This window comes from Mustela erminea, chromosome 1 (assembly GCF_009829155.1).
Source record: "Mustela erminea isolate mMusErm1 chromosome 1, mMusErm1.Pri, whole genome shotgun sequence".
Lineage (NCBI taxonomy): Eukaryota > Metazoa > Chordata > Mammalia > Carnivora > Mustelidae > Mustela > Mustela erminea.
In genome coordinates, this window is record NC_045614.1 from 114,204,892 (window position 1) to 114,224,994 (window position 20,103).

The following is a 20,103-nucleotide window of genomic DNA, read 5'->3' on the forward strand; positions in this document are numbered from 1 at the left end:
CCAAGTATTTGTTTAAAAAAGCAAGTTGAGGGGCGCCTGGGTGGCTCAGTGGGTTAAAGCCTCTGCCTTCGGCTCAGGTCATGATCCCAGGGTCCTGGGATCGAGCCCCGCATCGGGCATCGGGCTCTCTGCTTTGCGGGAAGCCTGCTTCTCTGCCTGCCTCTCTGCTTACTTGTGATTTCTCTCTGTCAAATAAATAAATAAAATCTTTAAAAAAAAAAAAAAAAGCAAGTTGAGATTTAGACACATAAATATTTGTGTTTGTGTAGGTAAAGGTCACTTTGAGAAAGTTCTAGAAGGACAATGGAACTGCTCTCCATCTTTAAGTTATAATAAGTACAATAGGATACAATCAGAAATTGGCTTTATGTAGAAATGCCCAGTAAAGAGAATTTTCTTTCATATTAAAATATCTATAATGAGGACTTTAGTTGGAGAACATAATCATCTATGGAGAAGTAATCTAGAGCCACCTAACAATTTTAATATTCTTTTATATCAGGTTATCAAATTCTCTTGGCCTCATTTGGAAAAGTGTATAATTTTATTGTTTTGTTTTTTTCCTCTGGGAAAATAAGGTTTCAGTGACTTTGGGTTTTGTTGAGTTGACTTTTTAAAGTTTGTTTAAAAATAAACCTAACATACTAGAGTTGCTCATAGGCTGTAAAGCCTGGAAGGTGATGAGCCACTGTTCACCCTAACTTTCCAATACTTAGTGACATTAACATCTAGTCTGCTTAATACAGTATGTGCTTATAGATTTTGGAGGCAGATGTTGAAGTTCCAGGCAGAACGAATCTTTCAGAATAAATATAAATATGTCCAGCATAACATGTTGCACCATGACCCAGCAAGTGTTGTGGGGATATATGCCAACAGTCTTCTGCGGTGGTTCTGATATCCTTGGAATTTGCTGTGACCCATTTAGATCCTGGACTAGAGAACCAGGGAAAAGCGAACAAATGATGGAGGCCAGTTTGTATGCATGTGTGTATTTCTACACAATCAGTGACCTCCCTGTTAAGGGAAGTCAGGATTTTAGAAAAACCTTGTGTGTTAGACTTGTGTTAGAAGCCAGTTTGGTCAGTATTCAAGAGCAGACAGTTGATCTTAAATATGGTAGATAGAATTCAGATTCGTAACCTCTGCTATATAATTGCAGGCTCCACCTACACTCACCGGTGGCTTTATTTATTTATTTATTTTTAAGATTTTATGTATTTATTTGACAGAGCGAGATCATAAGTAGGCAGAGAAGCAGGCAGAGAGAGAGAGAGGAGGAAGCAGGCTCCCTGCCAAGCAGAGAGCCCGATACGGGACTCGATCCCAGGACCCTGAGATCATGACCTGAGCCAAAGGCAGAGGCTCAACCCACTGAGCCACCCAGGCGCCCTCACCGGTGGCATTAATAGGCGATGGAGGTTTGTTTCCTTGTTGTTGTTCGCATTTTTTCAGCCTAAGGACTGGGGATTTTTTGGCCCACTTAACTTTCACTTAGGTCTTTCGTTCTCCTTCCAAGGGATATTCGTACTGTTCTTCCATCCTGCAGTTACCCAGCCTGGGAAGGCAGCTTGAGCTAGTTTCCCTGTTTGGGTCAGCTGGCAACTATGTATTAGAGAGTTGGGATTTCTGGGATCCTGGGACTCCTAACACTTTAAAGTATTAATAATTACTGGAATGTCAAATAATCTTGGGTTTTAAAGCAGCCCTTTGTAGAAGTGGTGGTTGTGAGAAGTAGATGCTATTTTTCAGAAATAGTGTTTTTAGTATGAAAATGTAGGACCTGGGACACCTGGGTGGCTGTTGATTACACATCTGCCTTTGGCTCAGGTCTTGATCCTAGAGTCCTAGGATCAAGCCCCGAGTTGGGCTCCCAGCTCAGCGGGGAGTGTGCTCCTCCCTCTGACCCTCCGCACTCTTACGTTGCTCACTCACTCTCTCAAATGAATAGCTTTTTTTTTTTTTTTTAAAGATTTTATTTATTTAATGGACAGAGATCACAAGTAGGCAGAGAGGCAGGAGGAAGCAAGCTCCCTGCTGAGCAGAGAGCCGGATGTGGGGCTCGATCCCAGGACCCTGGGATCATGACCTGAGCCGAAGTCAGAGGCTTTAACCCACTGAGCCACCCAGGCACCCTTTTTTTTTTTTTTTTTCAAAGATAATGTCCTTTTATTTATGGGGTAATCAAATACAGTCAACTATAGAAGCATATTTTATAAAAATCACTGTTAGGTGTCTTTTTAAAATATCTATTTAGAAATTAAATCTTACAGAAAAGTTGCAGTACAAAGGATTCCTAAGTCTTTTTAAAAAAGAAAAAAAAGCAACAAAAGTCTGCACGTGTTTAAAGTTTATATATAGGTAAGCTCAGGCATGTGGACACCCATGGAGCCAATGCCACAATCAGGATAATGAACATATTCATCATCCCTGAAAGTTTCCTGGTGTTCCTTGGTAGCCCCTTCTCCTTCTCCCCACATTGTTGGGCAATAACTCCTCTCCTTTCTGTCATGATAGTTTCATTTGTACTTATTTTCTACAGTTTGATATTCATGGAATCATCCAGCATGTACTCCTTTTTGTTACTGTTCCGGCTTCCATTACTCTGTGGTTATTTTGAAATTCATCCATGAAGTTCTGTGTATCAGTTTCTTCTTTGAATGGGTGGCAAATGTTCTGTTGTATGAATATGCCAGAATATGTATATCCATTCACATGGTGGACATTTGGGTTGTTTCTAGTTTTAGCTCTTGCAGAAAAGCTGCTGTGAACCTTTGTGTGTAACTTTGTGTGGATGTGTGCTTTCATTTCTCTTGGGCTGATACCTAGGAGTGGAATGGCCAGATCATATGGCGAATAAGTATTTAACTTTTGAGGAACTTCCAAATAATCTTCCAGAGTGGTTATAGTATTTTACTTTCCCACCAGCAGTGTGTGATATTTTCAGTTTCTTCATATCTTTACTAACACTTTGTATGGTCAGTCTTTTTAATTTGTAATCAGTATATAGTGATATCTGTGTGGTTTTAATTTTTATTTCTTTAATGATTAATGATGTTGATCAGTTTTTCATGTGCTTATTTGCTATCCATATATCTTCTCTGAAGTGTTCAAATATTTTGCCTGATCTTTATATGTTTTGAATTCTGTATACAAGTCCTGTATCAGATTTGAGTTATACCAGTATTCTCTTTTAGCCTGTATCTTGCCTTTTCTCCACAGTGTCATTTAAAGACTGTTATTTTTTAGTTTATGTGTAGTCTGATTTACTAATTTTTTTTTTCTTAAGGATCATGCTTTTTGGTTTCATAACTATGAAATGTTGACTTAGCTTATAGTCACAGAGGTTTTCTCCTATGTTTTTTTAAAAGGTTTTTATCTTACATTTTACATTTGTGTTTCACTTTGAAAGAACTGCAAAAGACTCTTGAACCAGTCACCAGCTTTTCATATTTTGCCACATTTCACTTACCATTTTCTCTATATATACATATTGTTTTTTCTGAACTGTTTGCAAATAGGTTGCATATATCACGTCCTTTTACCCTTAAATACTTCAGTGTATATTTCTAAGAATATGAATATTCTTATATTTTTCCGTAGATCAGTTATCAAATTCAGGAAATTTAATGTTGATACAATATACCTTCATTTATAGAACATACTCCAGTTTGTCCCATTAATGTCTTTTGTAGCTATTTTTCCCCCTCTGAAATCATGTACTACATTTAGTGGTTATGTCTCTATGGTCTCCTAAAAGCTGGAACATCTTCTGCAACTTTTTTTTCTAACTAAGCTTTGGTTTCCATAACATACTAGTTTTGGTGTACAGCATAGTGATTTGACATTTGTATATGTATGTAAAAGTGTGTGTGTGTGTGTATATATATATATATATATTTTTTTTTTTTTAAGATTTTATTTATTTATTTAATAGAGATCACAAGCAGGCAGAGAGGCAGGCAGAGAGAGAGGGGGAAGCAGGCTCCCCGCTGAGCAGAGAGCCTGATGCGGGGCTCCATCCCAGGACCCTGAGATCATGACCTGAGCATAAGGCAAAGGCTTAACCCACTAAGCTACCCAGGTGCCCCTGACATTTGTATATATTGTAGAATGATCACCACAATAAGTCTAGTTAACATAGTTAAGCCTGTTACCAATTATTGTTACACTTTTTTTTTTCCTTGTGATAAGAACTTTTAAGATCTGTTCTCTCAGCAACTTTCAAATATGCTACACAGTATTAGTAACTGTGGTTGCTGTGCTGTACATTACATCCCCATGACTTACCTATTTTATAATTGAAAGTTTGTACCTTTTGACCTCCTTCACCCATTTTGGCCCTCCCCATTCCTGACTCTGGCAGCCATCAGTCTGTTCTCTCCATACATGGGCTTGTTTCTTATTTGTTTTTGTTGTTGTTGTTTTTTAAGATTCCGTACATAAGTAAAATCATCCAGAATTTGCCTTTCTCTGCCTTATTTCACTTGGCATGCCCTTAAGGTCAATCCATGTTGTCACAAATGGCAAGATTTCCTTCCTTCATTCATTCACTCATTCATTTAAGATTTTATTTATTAGAGAGAGTGTGCACAAGCGGGGTGGGTGGGGCAGAGCAGAGGGAGAGTGAGAGAATCCCAGGCAGATTCCCTGCTGAGCCCAGAGCCCAGCACGGGGCTCAATCTTACAACCCTGAGATCATGACCCAAGCCGAAGTCATGAGTTAGATGCCCAACTGACTGAGCCACCCAGGCACCCCAAGATTTCCTTCTTTTTAATGGCTGAATAATACTCGTGTGTGTGTTTGTACACCACGTTTTATCTGATCATCTATCAATAGACACAGGTTATTTCCCTATCTTAGCTGTTGTAAATAACTCTAGTATGAACATGGGGGTGCATATACCTTTTTGAGTTAGTGTCTTTGGATAAATACACAGAAGTGAAATTACTGGATCATATGATAATTCTGCTTTTAATTTTTTAAATTTTTTTTAAAGATTTAATTAATTTATTGAGAGAAAGAGTGCACAAGTGAGGGGAGGGGCAAAAGGAGAGGGGGTGAGAGAGCATCTTAGAGCAGACTGTGCTAAGCAGGGAGCCTGACACGGGGCTTGATCTCCCAACCTGGAGATCATGCCCTGAGCAGAAATCAAGAGTCCAGTGCCCAACTGACTGAGCTACCCAGGTGTCCCTTTGGTTTTAATTTTTTTAGGAACTTCCATGCTGTTTTCCATAGTGGTTGTACCAATTTACAGTCCCATCAGTGGTACATGAGGGTTCCTTTTTCTCCACATCCTTGCCAAGACTTGTTTTCTTTTTTGATAGTAGCCATTCTGACAGGTGTGAGGTGATATCTCACTGTGATTTTGATTAGCATTTTCCTGATTAGTGATGTTGAGCGCCTCTTCATGTGTCGACAGGCCATCTGAATGTCTCTTTTGGGAAAATGTCTGCAGATCTTCTGCCCGTTTTAAATTGGTTCATGTTTTTTTGCTATTGAGTTATATGAGTTCTTTATATATTTCAGAAATTAATCCCTTCTCAGATGTAATTTGCAAATATCTTCTCCACTTGGAAGGTTGTCTTTTCATTTTATTGATGGTTTCCTCTTGCTGTGCAGAAGCTTTTGGATTTGATGTAGTTCTGCTTGTTGCTTTTGGGCAGCCCTTTTTTCTCCATGTCATTAAGTTTTGAACAATACAGGTCGGTTATTTATTAGAATGTCCATCAGTTGGGTTTGTCTGTTTCCTCATGATAAGATGCTGATTGTGTGTTTTGTTTGGAATGCTACACAAGTGGTGTTACGTCCTCAGATAACCCCAAATGGAAGCACCTAATGCCCATTTGCCTCTTAATGTCTGTTTGTTGACTGGTTGTTATCCTGCTTCTCTATTGTAAAGTTACTATTTTCCTTTACCTTTTAAAATCAATGTGTAATTTCTGAGAAGATGCTTTAGGATTTATCTAAGTATCAGGGTCTCGTTTGTCACCTCCTTGAAATATGAAGCATCCATTTATTATTCTGGCTTGAATCAGTTTTTGCCGTGATGGTTGTAAAGGTGTATGTCTCAATAGCTTTCCCTATGTTAGCATCTTCTATAACCATAACTTGCCAAACTAAAAAATTAATATTGGTAGAACATTGTTTAACTGCAGACCATAGGGGTGCCTGGGTGGCCTCAGTCATAAGCATCTGCCTTCAGCTCAGGTCATGATCCCAGGGTTCTGGGATCGAGCCCTACTTCGGGCTCCCTGCTTGTTGGGAAGCCTGCTTCTCCCTCTCCCACTCCCCCTGCTTGTTGTTCCCTCTCTTGCTGTGTCTCTTTCTCTCAACTAAATAAATAAAATCTAAAACAAAAACCAAAAACAACCTCCTGCAGACTATATTTGGATTTCCAATTTTCCTATCATTTTTTTTTTCCAGGATACTACCTTGCATTTAATTGTGATGCCTTTTTAGTATCGTACAGTCTGATGGTTTCTCAGTCTTTCCTTCTCTTTCATAACCTTGATACTTTGGAAGAAAGTGGGAATATGTTTTGTAGAATGTCCCTCATGGAGGTTTTATTATTTTTTATATATATATATATATATATATATATATATATATATTTATTTATTTATTTATTTATTTATTTTTTAAGGATTTTTAAGTAATCTCTATATCCACTGTGGGGCTTGAACTCAACCCTAAGATTGAGTCACATGCTCTACCAACTGAGCCAGATAGATGCCTCAGACTTTTATTATTTTAATAAATGACTAGAACTGAGAACTTTGGCAGAAGACGAATGAAGTTAAAGCGCTGGCTTCCCTTCGCCCTCCCCCTAGGCTCCAGCTGCACTCAGCTTCTTTGCATTTCTCCCTCTCACTATACTTTCTGATCTCCAGCCTTGGTGCAAGCTGGTTTTCTGTCTGGAACACTCTTTTCATCTCCTCCCCTTCTAAAAGATGGGCCAGTGCCTGGTGATCCTTCTGTGCAAAAATTGATGCCACTTACGACCCCTGAGCTTACATCAGCTGTCCCTTCCATGTGCTGCTGTAGTATGCCCTGCTTCCCCAGAATAACTGATCATGTTTTGTTGTTTTTACTTCTGCCCCACTGTAAGCTCCATTAAGGAAGGGACTGCTGGTTTTGTTCCCTCTGTACTCCCACCATCTAGCATCGTGCCTGGCATAAAGTAGGCCTCAAGTATTTAGATGAATGATGATTATCATGAGATTTAATGTGAACTAAGGATTATGATCTAATTTCTCAAGTATTCTACCATTTAGAGGAAGTGGGAACATGTCTAACATAAAGAGTTTAATTAGCATTATTTATCCAGGAGATACTTCATAGCCATTGTACATTTAAGTTACAAAGGTTATGTGGCAACCTGGAAAAACACATGATTTTTAAAAATACAGCCATTATATTTTCAACTACAATAAGAATTTCAGCTATAACAAGAATTGGTTGACTTATTGATCACAAGTTTGTAACATTTAGGTTTTGTTTTTTATTTGTTGTTGTTGTTTTTCTAGTAAACTCTAGACACAACATGGGGTTTGAACTCACAACCCTGAGATCAAGAGTTGCGTGCTTTACCGACTGAGCCAGCCAGGCGCCCTGACATTTAGATTTTTATTCTCCAATATGAGGTCGTTGGGAGAAGTGCTTCTTAGGCAGGCAGATACGTGTGTGTCCCTGGGAGGATACTGTGATGGGTGGGTCATGCAGAACCATGGGACAGACATGGCACGCTTTCCTGAGGCAGAACCTTTGTGCAGAGGTTTTAAAGAAAATGTTTAGTTTTATTATGAAGTAGGGTGCAAATTTCACGTGTGTATTTGTTTTTTAGAAAAAGCATTATGGTGCCTCCTTACTGCAGTAGGCAGCGCATCAGTCTCATAGAAAAAGCATTATATTTGGAAGAAATTCATGCATGTGGGTTTCTTTGGGCAAATTCATGTCACACTCTGGGTGAATTGGCTTTGTGGAAATTTTGAGAATTTCTTTTTAGTCATTCAGTGAAATCCCTGAAGTTCATTAAGCGCTCACATGGTGGTTGTTACACATCTCATTCTTTCTAGGCGGTTACCGTGCAGTGGACTTGCAGCCCCTTTGCCTGATATTTTCTGTGTTAATAACTAAAAGCTTTTAAACTTTGTGCTCACCCTAGAAATGTGTGGCTTATAAATATAAATAAATAAAAATAAATATAAAATAAATGATATAAATAATATATTTATATGTATTTTAGATATATAAATATGTATTATATATATTTATATTTAATATAAATAGTATATAAATATAAATAAAAAGTATTGCTACTTTAGATATTAATAGTCACTAAACAGCTGCACATTGAGATTCTTACATGTTCGTGTGTGTTCATTTGCAGTCAGGCGCAATCATGACCGTCCTTGCTGCTGTCTGCACAAAGATCCCAGAAGGGAGGCTCGCCATTATCTTCCTTCCGATGTTCACATTCACGGCAGGGAATGTGAGTATTTTTATGAAGTGAAGTGCTGGGGACAGTGGTGATATTTTTACATTGACTGAATTCTTGCCCTTAAATTAGAAATGTCAATGCTGGAGGAATCAAAGTTGTACCAGTTCTATTCTCTTTTGCTGGCTTTTAGGCCCTAAAAGCCATTATTGCCATGGATACAGCAGGAATGATCCTGGGATGGAAATTTTTTGATCATGCAGCACATCTTGGGGGAGCTCTCTTTGGAATGTAAGTATGAGTGTAACTGATTGCTGCACTGCCATCTTGGGTCCTCTCCCCCTGCCCACCTTAAGAAGGCGGAGCAAGGCAGTTAACTCTGGGATGGAAGCAGGGGCCGGTGGGGGTGGGAGGGTGAGAAAACTTGCACACAGTTTGCTTTAGCCTTGCCTGACTTCACCACATGAGGTAGGAGAAGAATTACAGTCTTGGCCCAGCCTCAGTTGTTGGTGGAGCTGTTGTACCTTTGACCTACCCTTGATCTCCATTCACCCCAACTCGGGAGCTGTCAGGATTGCTACCCCCTCTTGGGATACTGTTCCCCACCCCCAGTGTGCGCTGTTTTCTCTTTTCCGCACTCTCAGGCCTCCTCTCCTGCCACCCCTCACCTCCCTGTTACCAGTGCTGGGCAGACACAAAGTGGACACTGCCTGGGACAGATGTCCAGGTGTGTGGTGATGTCTGAACAAGTAGAGGCTGGGGATCCTAAACCTGTGTTTACTGGGCATCTGTTAGGTGGCAGGCTCTGAGCTAGTGTTTTCCATTCTACTCTTACTACCTTCATTTTACTGATGGGAAGCAGGCTCAGAAGTGATCTTCCCCAGGTCAGATAGCTAGGAGCAGAGCAAAGATTTAAACCCAGATCCAAAGTCCCTCTCCACCTCCATCACACCATATCGAGCACAATAGCACAGTGTTCACAAGATCTTCCATTTGGGTGTCACATGATGGAATGTTGCCTAAAATGTAGTGGCACTGGAGCGACTATCACAGAACCTCAGGACTCCTGGAGCCCATCTGACCAGGAGAGTCCCTTCAGCAGAGTCATTGTCTATTGGATGTACTGGATCCCCTGATGGACTGTTTTTTCCTGCATAAATGTTGCTTTTTGTGGCATTTACTTCGTTTTTACTTTCTTTTTTTTTTTTTTTTCCCCATGACAATGGAAAACTTAAGCTTTTTAATTAAAAAAAAAATCTATTCTAAGTGGAGCAGTTTTGCCCAGTAGGCGGTGGAACTAAATGCCATTATGCCATTTATAATTTTCAGTGATGATTAAAGAATTGCATATGTGAGTGAGTTCTGGCTTTAACAGCAGCACATTATAAATAGTAGAAACTGACCTGATATTACAATGTGAGAAACATAAAGACTTAGGAAAAACGGTTCTGTTTTATGAACTCTAAATTTATCTCTCTGGATCCTCCCATTTATACATAAAGGATCTTCTCCCCAGCAGGTTTTTATTCTTCTGAACTATAATTAGATGACCTTTTCCATTCTGAAAATAATTGGGTCAAATGTATTTTAAAGTACAGGATCTGAAAGGCAGAGGAGTCCCTTCTCTTTGCGGTTTCTAATTTCAGCTCCTTTCATTTACTAGATCGCAGTCACATCCAGAATTCATCTTTACCAACATCTTTAATTCAGTTAGTAAAGCTAAATATTTAGAAAATCGTACTGATGATAAAGATTCCTTTAGTATCCTCCTGCATATTTCCTTGACTCTGTGTCCCTCACCTTGTACTTTTGCAATAATAAGCGCTAACATGTATTGAATATTTACTGTGTGCCCAAGCTAAGGGCTGATTTAATACTCTTAAACCCTGTGGGGTATTCATTTTATGGGAAGGAACTGCTTTATTTTATTTAATTTTTTCAAAGATTTTATTTTTTTGAGAGAGAGCGCCTGAATGGGAAGGAGAGTCAGAGGAAGAAGAAACAGACTCCCCGCTGATCAGGGAGCCCAACTTGGGGTTTGAGCCCAGGACTCCGAGATCATGACCTGAGCTGAGAGCAGATGCTTAACTGACTGAGCCAGTCACACAGGCATCCCAAAAACTGCTTTCAAGAAGGCAGCTGTTCGAAGTCACACAGCTAGTTCTTGCAGAGCTGAATTTCAGAGTGAGCACTGGGCTGTGCGGCTGCTGCTGAACAAACCCAAAACACCAAATCAAAACAGAAATTGATCGGGCGCCTGGGTGGCTCAGTGGGTTTAAGCCTCTGCCTTCGGCTCAGGTCGTGATCTCAGGGCCCTGGGATTGAGTCCCGCATCGGGCTCTCTGCTCAGCAGGGAGCCTGCTTCCTCCTCTCTCTCTCTGCCTGCCTCTCTGCCTACTTGTGATCTCTCTCTGTCAAATAAATAAATAAAATTAAAAAAAAAAAAAGAAAGAAAGAAAAAACAGGAATTGATCACCTGAAAGTGTTTTCCTACTTTTAATTTAGCCAAATGACCGATTATATTTGAACTTCCAAGTATAATCAGAACAGTTTACCTGTAATATTCAAGTATTTGACTCTCCGCTTGAAATGAGAGGGTTACAGAGTGTCTTGGGAAGACCTTTATTAATGGAGAGCTCCTGACAAGTGATTCATTTCTTGCAGGAGTTTTACAATTGCATTCAAATCTTAAGTGATCCTTTTTCTCTGTTCTGTGTTCACCACAAAATTTGACTAAGCCCAAAAGAATTTTGTAGCATGGTTTTTAATTGCATGTTTTTAAAAATGTCTTTTCTTTCTCTAAATTTACTGATTACTTTATTTTTCAACATTTTAATTATGACTATTTTTAACTATATTTAGTGAATATTAAAATTCAAGTACTTTAAAAAGATTTCAGTGCTTTATAATAAACATTCAGAACATTAAAAATTGAAACATTAAACTGATATTTTGATATAAATATGAGCCTTTTTTTTTAATTTTTTTTATTTTTTTTAAAAGATTTTATTTATTTATCAGAGAGAGAGGGGGGCAGAGAGCAAGCACAGGCAGACAGAATGGCAGGCAGAGGCAGAGGGAGAAGCAGGCTCCCTGCCGAGCAAGGAGCCCGATGTGGGACTCGATCCCAGGACGCTGGGATCATAACCTGAGCTGAAGGCAGCTGCTTAACCAACTGAGCCACCCAGGCGTCCCAAATATGAGCCATTTAAATAGAGCATTTTTTCAGTCAGGTGTCTGGGGAGATGCAGAGATTTAACAGAGTCTGGTCTCTGCCTCAGGGAACATGAAATCTGTTTGGGCAAACCAGAGTAAAAATAAAGGTGTCAGTCATGCAGCTTTCAGTAACAGCCATTCCAAATGAATCCCACCTCCTCCAGGAAGCCCTCTCAGCCTTCCCCTAGCTCAGGAGAGTAGGGGGTAGGTGCCTCTGAGTTAGGCTACGACTGTGCCCCTCTCAGGTAGAGCTTCTAGTCTTGTAGCACATAGACCTTTGGGCTTCTAAAGGCAGGCCCTGCTCATTGGCACTCAGCTGTGTGTTCCTCAACTTCCAGTATGTGCTCTCTGGATGCTGCAGTAGTGGTGAGGGCACAGCTTTCAGAGTCAGATGAGGTTCTAGTGTCCTTTCTGGTGATCTCTAGTTGCGTAGCCCAGGCAGGGTAAATTACTAAACCTCTTGGTACTTCAGCTTCCTCAGTTCATTGCTTCAGGCTGCTTTCAGGCAGTTTTAAATGCACAGAATGGGGATTGGAATTGTACTTTAAAAGATGAGGAGTTGGGGCGCCTGGGTGGCTCAGTGGGTTAAGCCTCTGCTTTCGGCTCAGGTCATGGTCTCAGGATCCTGGGATCGAGGCCTGCATCAGGCTCTGCTCAGTGGGGAGCCTGCTTCCCCCTCTCTCTGCTTGTCTCTCTGCCTACTTGTGATCTCTCTCTCTCTGTCAAAATCTTAAAAAAAAAGATGGGGAGAATTTGGATCAACAGATGACCCTTTGTGTAGCCAGGTAGGAGGTGATGAGAAGCATTTAAACTGTTGCGTCTGGCTAGCTCAGTTGGTTAAGGTCTGCCTTTAGCTGAGATCCTGGGTCCTGAATTCTGGGATGGAGCCTAACGCCCCACTCCTGACCCCTCCCAACGTGGAATGCTCAGCAGGGATCCTGAGGGAGAACCCTCTGCCCACCCCCACCTGTGCTCTTGCACTCTCTCAAGTAAATAAAATCTTAAAAAGCTATTGAAGCCATCATTAGTGACTTCGAATGCTGACATTTCTTATATTTAATGTAGTGATGGGAGACCAGGCTTAAAATCTGTCTGACCTTCAGGTGAGTTCTTGACTGACTGCTTAGAAGCTCTTAGCCCCTGAGCAAATTGCTTTCTCTGAGACTTGGTTCCTCATGTCTTCATGGGGATTGATGCTTAATTGCAGTGGTGAATTAACAGTGTCATACATGGTCTGGCCCGCTTCGGCCTTTCACATACTCCATATTAAAGGTGAATCATTGCTCTATAGCAAATAAATTAATCAACTATTTAATAAGCAAGATAGTAAATGACCATGGCATTCAGTTTTTTAAAATGTCAACTTGATATCATCATGATACTTAACATTAGTATGTCATACTGTTTGAATGTTGAACTTGGTTTGTTTTTCTTTTCCCCAGATGGTATATCACTTATGGTCATGAACTCATTTGGAAGAACAGGGAGCCTCTAGTGAAAATTTGGCATGAAATGAGGACTAACAGCCCCAAAAAAGGTGGCTCGAAGTAAAACTGGGATTGGATGAGACTGGTGCGTGTGTCCTGTGCTGCCCCAAGAGTCCCAGGACACATCGGCCCTGGAGTGACCACGTCTTTGCTTCTGCCTGGAAGATACCCAGCACCGAGCTTTCCCAGTATTTTAACTCTATCCCCAGTACATGTCTTATTAGAAAGTGAATTATGACAAAGTTGTGAAATAAAGATTTCTATCTCTAGTTTGTAAACAGAGGGTGTGTGTCCCTTTTGAAGAGCACTGATGCTGCCCTGGAATCGTGCTGTTAGTTATATTTGATGTAGCGGGAGCTGTGAACTTGGTGGAACTGCACAGGGAAGGTCTGAGACTCAGATGCTTGTTTTTGTACTTTGGCCTTCTTGCATCTCTGCTTACTCACCTACCCCTTTCCTTGGTTGGTTGGCAGGTTAAAAACAAACAAACAAAAAAACCTTCTGTCTGTCATGACTGAAATAACAGAGGTAGTATTTTCTAAAAGTTTTCCTAAGAAAGGTAATGTTTTCTGGCAGTGAGTGGCATATACAAAAAGCTATTTTTAGGCTTCGTTTTCTAGATTAAAATTGTAGCTAATTTAAGCCTTAGAAGGAAATATCTTGGATAAATTCAGACTTGAATCTGAGCCTAATTGCATCTTGTATTCGAAAATGTACATTCTTTGAATTGAGGCATCATACTGAAATAGCAGAGTGGCCATCAGAACAGCTTCCCTATGGTTGAATTTGTGTTTGCCCTTATGATTGAAAATTATTTCTAGGAAATGCATTTTGAGAATTTAATAGTATTTGTTGAGATGATTTATAGGAGAGTTTTCTGTCTTTGTCCTCAAAAGATAATACCGGTTCTTGCACTTGGAGGGAGAGCAGCCAGCTGTTGAGGAGGGGGTCAGGCTTTATGGAAAGGAATGAGTTGTGCCCACCTCACAGTGCTGAGCTGAAAGGTAGCATGTCCCCACACAGAGGACTTGTGTAGGATTTGACAGTTCATACTCTTTTTTCCCCCAGATTCTTCTCTAGTGAAATACCAATTATTCTTACCAGGCAGAAAGGATTTTATCCTAATGTCACTTCCGAGAGAGAGTGAGAGTGTGTGTGTGTGTGTGTGTGTGTGTGTGTGTGTGTGTGTTTCTTTTGTCCTAGCCCTCATTTTGCCAGTAAGGAACCAGGGTAGTTGTGTGTGGGAACTGCTCGGGGTCACACTGCTGTGCTTTGACATTAGGAACATACTATGCCAACAACCCGGTGAGACACAGACGAGGCAAGAAGCATTTCCCAGAGATGGGATGGGAGGCTGAGATAATATGGACATTTCGTATGGAGTCCAAAATGAAATTTATGTCTTGCTATGGGCAGACTAGGGACCCACACTGTGAAGACATGTTTTCCTGCTTTGTGATGGTTAGGGAGGGAGCATTTAGAAGGTCAAGTCCCTAAATCACTTCTCTGTCCAGAACATCCCTCCGTGCTAGTGCCTTTCAGTAGGCAAATGCCATTCTCTCTGTGCGAGGCCTTGTGAAGGGTCAGAGCCCAGCCCTGGAAGCATGAGCCTTACAGTTGAGAGCTTTGGCAGTTGTCCCTACTCTTTGCCTACTAGGGTGTGTTCTCACTGTGGCTTCTCTGCTGACACCTGAGCACCCAAAGGCCATGTTCTGTCTGGCTCATGTGCCTCTTGGGCTGTGCCTCCTGAACTGGCCTGTTAGGTGTGGTACCCCGGAAAGCAGCTGTATCATCTCACTCTTCCTCCCCTGGCTTCAGTTATCTTCATGAGGATGTCTTTTGAGCTCTGGGCCTGTGGACTATTTCTGTCCTTAGTACATGCATCTACTGTATACCAGGTATGGTTTCAGGTGCTGGGATCCCACTCTCAAGTATCTCAAATATCTCAAGTGTCACTCCTGGCTTAAGGAGTGATCTCACCAATTGGAAGCCAGAAACTTGGGAGCCATTCTAGATTTCTTCCCCTCCCATGTCTAGAATCCAGTACCCCTTCCATTCCCAGTGCCTGTGCCTTAGTTCAGTCCCTCATCTCTAACCTGGACTGTTGAGTTTGTTCTCCAGCTGGTCTCTAAAATTTCCTTGTGTGTCTTCATATGGCCACAGAATGCTGAAAATACTTCAGTCATTCCCTGTTGTCTTCCATGAAAAACTTGTGGCTCCCGAGGCTCTCTGATCCAGCCTCTGATGGCTTTGGCTGAACCTCCCAATCCCCTATCCTGCATTTCCACCCTGAACCAACTACCCTCCCTCATTACAGGTGGCGGGGCCAGCTGCCCTCCCCCACTTGCTTTATCCAGTTCTCTTGTCACCTACTACACTGAACCTCTGGGGTCCCCCAGCATTATTCCAGGCACATAGTAAGTGCTCTTAGTTGCTTAATGAATGATGATGAAATAAAAGGAAGAGCTATCACTTTTTTTTTTCTTTTTTTCCTGCAGGATGGAGTATTGTATTCTCCAATGTCCCAAGTGGCTATCCCAGGGCTCTGGAGTATGGAGGTCACAGAAAGCTTGTCCAACCCAGCGAGAGCAGGTGTGTAACTTCCCAGTGACTTCCCAGTGTGCTCCTCTCCTGCTGCCTCCTGGGCCATGGCCGGGCCACCGCAGCTGTCCGTCAATTTACTATGATTGGAAGCTAAGAGGGGGTGGTTTGGGGGAGGAATCAGTGTCCTGACTGGTCAGGGCTCCACTGCAGTTTTCTGTTCTAAGATGCAGACTGGAGATGGAGCTCTGGCTAATTAATGCTGTTTCAGTCGTGTGATTAGTCAATGGTCTGCAGTATACATTGAGGGCATGTGTCAGATACTCAGGAAGTCTTGTGAGTGTGGCCAGGGAGATGTTTCTGATGCCCTGTCGTGCATTAAAAAGATTGACCTCTAACCTGGAGGATTACCCAAACTTTGCAATAAAAAAAAAAAGAGTGCATGCACAGGAGGGAAGGGAATGTTTACAGCACAACGGCCAGAGACCGCAGCTTTATAACGCCAAGTCTTCTGTTGCCGTGCTTTAAAATGAGGGATTTTAGAACTCAGGGAAAGGTCAGTTGAGGGCTAATGCCAGTTCTCAATGAAAACTGGATTGGCTGTTAGAAATTTAGCGTCGTAAAGGCAAATAGTGACTCACTGGCTGATTTCAAGCACGTGTCCTCTGAAAGCATGCCCCCCGCCCCCGCCCCGTCTGCCCTGTGATCCCCGCATCGCCGCACCTCCGCTCTGTGCACCCTCCCGCAAGTCCCCGCGGAGCAGCCTAGCACAAATGCGGCAGCCCTGGTTGCTCTGCGAGCCCCAACAGCCCGGCAGCGGCGGACTGCGCCCATGCCGGCCCAGAACCATGGGCGACCGCGTTGTTGCCACCCGGATCTCGCTCTTGGGGAAACAGGTCCGATTTATAAAATAGTATTAAAGGAACTTTGGATTAAAAGATGAAACCTTCCAGCTGGACACTAGTGAATGCCTGCAGGCGTTTTGGGGTGCCCACCCCCCACCCCTGCCTCTGCGCCCACCGGTCCGTGCTCCTCGGCGGCTCACACCCAGGCCCCACCGGGCCCTCCCCTCTCCACAGCCGGCCTCCCCCAGGCCAGGGGGCGGTGCTGCGGCGGCGCGGGGAGGGCCGCGGGGGCGGGGACGCCGGGCGGGGGTGGTGCGGCCCGGAGCGCGGGGAGCCGAGCGGCGGGCACCGGGGCCGGCATGGCGTGGCCCTGCATCAGCCGCTTATGCTGCCTGGCGCGGCGCTGGAACCAGCTGGACCGCTCCGACGTGGCAGTGCCGCTCACCCTGCACAGCTACTCGGACCTCGAGAGCGAGGAGCCCGGTGCAGGCGGCGCCGCTTCCCGCAGGGGCCCGTCTCCTGCAGGCACCCGGGACCCCGGCCGGGACGTGCCGCTCACTCAGTACCAGCGGGACTTCGGCGTGTGGACGGCCCCCACGGGGCCCAGAGATGCTCCGCAGGGGCGTGGGTCCGGTGTGGGCGGCCGCAGGAACAAGCCCCCCACGGCCCCTGGCCGTGGTGTCTACGTGCTCCCCATCGGCGACGCGGACTCGGCTGTGGTGACCACGTCGTACAGGTATGGGGCTTCTGGCAGGGGGGTTCATCGAGTCCGGACGCCTTGGTAAGAGGAAACGGAGGCTGTGAACCATGAGGACCACCTTGGTGGGGAGGGAGGAGGCACCTGGAGCCCCCATCCCACACCACTTGGAGAGCTGTAGGCGACCTCGGAGGTCATCTCCTTTGGTCCCAGGTCCTAGTGCACTTCGAGGTATTGCCGTCGCTGCTCCCTAACAGCCCCCCCCCCCAATGCCAGTGAATGAGCGAGCACCTCTGCTGATAGGGAGCTCACTACCTTGCTCACACCTCACTCCTCTCCCTCAGCCCTATCAGAAAGCCCTGCCGTCAACTGAGTTAAAATCTGCTTTAACTTCCACCAAGTGGATCTCGCCATAGGCAGGGTATGTGCGGGTCAGCTGCCTGAGCTCCCTCCGCGCCCGGTGCCCTCTGTGAGGCTGGTGAGGACCAGACAGGGCTCCCAGTAGGTGGCCCCCTAGGGAATCTCGCTGAGTGACTGAGCTCTATGGGGCCACACTGCCCCCACTTTAGCTCTGCCCCTGGACAACTCAGGGCATTCTTCTTTGGCTTATTACAAAACTTGTAGTAGAAAACCGGGAAATTACAACAAATTCCTTTAACCCCACCCAAACTGGTAGTTCTTTCTAATCCTTAAGCTTTTAGTTCATACCCATTTGTAATTCTATGTTTAGATACTGTACACATTTTCCCATCAATTTTGGATTTCTTCATGTTGCTAGATATTTTTTTACAACAGGAATTTTAGTAGACATGCAGTGTTTTATCCAAAGGATTTACATTTGTCCATATATTGATATATATATTCCAATTACTAATCTGTCCTCACTGAATATTTAGAATGTTTCTAATTTGAGACCATTAAAAACACTTCTTTTGATCCAGTACTTCATTTCCAGTTTTCCTTGCAAGTATCCTTGAATGTGGGGTGGGAACTAAGGAATCTAAGGTATGTTGCAACAGTGTACTGCAGAAGATGGCAACAGTCCCCTGTGCTCCTGATGCAGCTGGCTAATTATGACTCCACCATAGGATGGGCTACTGGGGAGCCTAGGATGTAGTGAAATTGGAAGGTCTGGAAGATCTTGGATGGGTGTATGTCAAAAACCAAAATGCAGAACAGTGTGTCTGCTGTTTGTGTTTTTAAAAGGGGTATGATATACGCGTGTCTGCTCAAGTAGGTTATCTCTGGGTGGATGTATGGAAACACAGGAACCTTTGGGGAGAGGTGGGAGGGCCAGGGAGGAAGGGATACTGCCAGGGGCAGAAGAGCACTGACTGACTTCTCACCCTTTCAAGAACTGTTTTTTTTTTTTTTTTTTTTTTAAAAACATGTACATGTGTTACCTTTAAAAAAACATTTTTTCAGAGAAAAAAAATTGTTGTGATGAGCATCCTTATAGCTAAATGTCTTTGCTCCTTTCAGTTTCTTTAGAAATTCTGACCTGTGGAATTAAAGGAGCAAAAAGGTATGAACTTTCCCCCTCGGTTTTATTATTTAAAAAATCAACTGTATTAAGGTGGGATTTCCACAGAGTAATTATTTAAGACGTGTAGAAGGTTCCATCTCCCCAGGGTTTCCTTCATGGGCATGCAGTTTTTCAGGAACCTAATGGGGAAAGGTAGTTGTGGGATGGGTCTTGTGCTCACTGATGCCCACTCACGCTGACTGCTGAAATGCACAGGGGAACACCAGGGCAGGGCAACACTGAGCCCAGCTCAGGCCCTTGCTAGGCTGCAGAGGGTTCAGACTGCTGTGTGCTTGCAGTGAGCCAGCTGGAGGGGCCTGAATGGTGAGAAGCCCGAGAGCCTGGGTGTGCAGCACCTTCAGATGACTGCTGTTCCAGGCCAGGAGCTGGAGAAGGGGCAGAGCCTGCAGGGAGCCAGCTTCAGCTCAGGGAAGAAAGAGCTTTCTAATAATTCCAATAGACTGATGATGGAGTGAGTGGCCTCCGGGGTGCTGAGCTCCTCCTCACTGGTAATGTTCGAGCGAAGGCAGGGCTTTTAGAAGTGGCCCCTCACTTGTGTTGAGCAGATGGTGGGTTTGAACATCTTGCTGGGTCCTCCCAGCTCCAATGATACTAAAGGTACAAGTTGTTACTCTCTGCTTACCAAGTGCCAGAAACCAGGCTCAGGACTTCCATAGATTATCTCCCTAAGATCTCACCCCTGAGATGCTGCCGTCTCTGCATCCCTTTGTTTCTTGAGCTGGGTTCTGCAGTGGTGGAAAGCTACTGCACAGAGTTGGGACTCACCAAAGCTCTTGTTTTCTGGCGTATAACTTGGTGGGTCATGTGGCCTCTCTGACGCTTTCCTCTTCTGTAAAACAGATAGCCAGAGCTTGACTCCTGGGGTCCCCATACCCACAAATCGGGCCTAGATCCAGGACCACTGCTGAACTTGGCTCCCCCAACAGCGTGCCAGCTGACTTCTGGGACCCCTCACCTCCCAGCTCTAGGACTTGATGTGGGAAACCATTCTGACTCCTTATAAGACCCATGTAATCTGAGTGAACTGTTTGAAGAAATTCACAAAGAAAAGGAAATTCACAAAGATCAGGGAACCCGAGGGTACCGGAGTCCTCATGGTCACTCGCCAGCCCCTGCTCCTCTTGAGAAAACTCACTGGCCTCACTTGTTTGGCCAGAGGGGCGCTACGGATCTTGCTCTTGCAGCCAGCCCTGGTCTCTCCCCTCTGGGATTCCCTAGGTGCCATTAAGCGCCTTTGGCCCAGGATCTAGTTCCACTGGCTCTGGAAGACCTCCTTCCTCAGTCCCCTACGTCTTTCTTTCCTGGGTGGGGCACAGGGCAGACCACTGAA

The 20,103-nt window shown here is 43.8% G+C and overlaps 2 protein-coding genes across 7 annotated transcripts in view; both read left to right on the forward strand.

Annotated features, from left to right (window-relative positions):
* Nucleotides 1–13,422, forward strand: part of PARL (presenilin associated rhomboid like) — a 53,011-nt gene extending 39,589 nt beyond the window's left edge. For both annotated transcript variants that reach the window (XM_032339390.1, XM_032339381.1), the window contains 3 exons: nt 8,394–8,495; nt 8,635–8,732; nt 13,100–13,422. In XM_032339390.1, the coding sequence (XP_032195281.1) occupies nt 8,394–8,495; nt 8,635–8,732; nt 13,100–13,208 (309 nt within the window). In that variant the 3' untranslated portion in view covers nt 13,209–13,422. The remainder of the gene's footprint in view (nt 1–8,393; nt 8,496–8,634; nt 8,733–13,099) is intronic.
* The window catches only part of MAP6D1 (MAP6 domain containing 1), a 26,837-nt gene continuing 6,734 nt past the window's right edge, over nt 1–20,103 (forward strand). For 3 of the 5 annotated variants that reach the window (XM_032339420.1, XM_032339438.1, XM_032339429.1), the window contains exon 1: nt 13,522–17,266. In XM_032339420.1, coding sequence (XP_032195311.1) covers nt 16,653–17,266 — 614 coding nt within the window. In that variant the 5' untranslated portion in view covers nt 13,522–16,652. Of the gene's footprint in view, nt 11–6,952; nt 6,963–13,521; nt 17,267–20,103 lie in introns of those variants that run through there. The other 2 variants (XM_032339402.1, XM_032339410.1) reach the window with 2 other exon arrangements.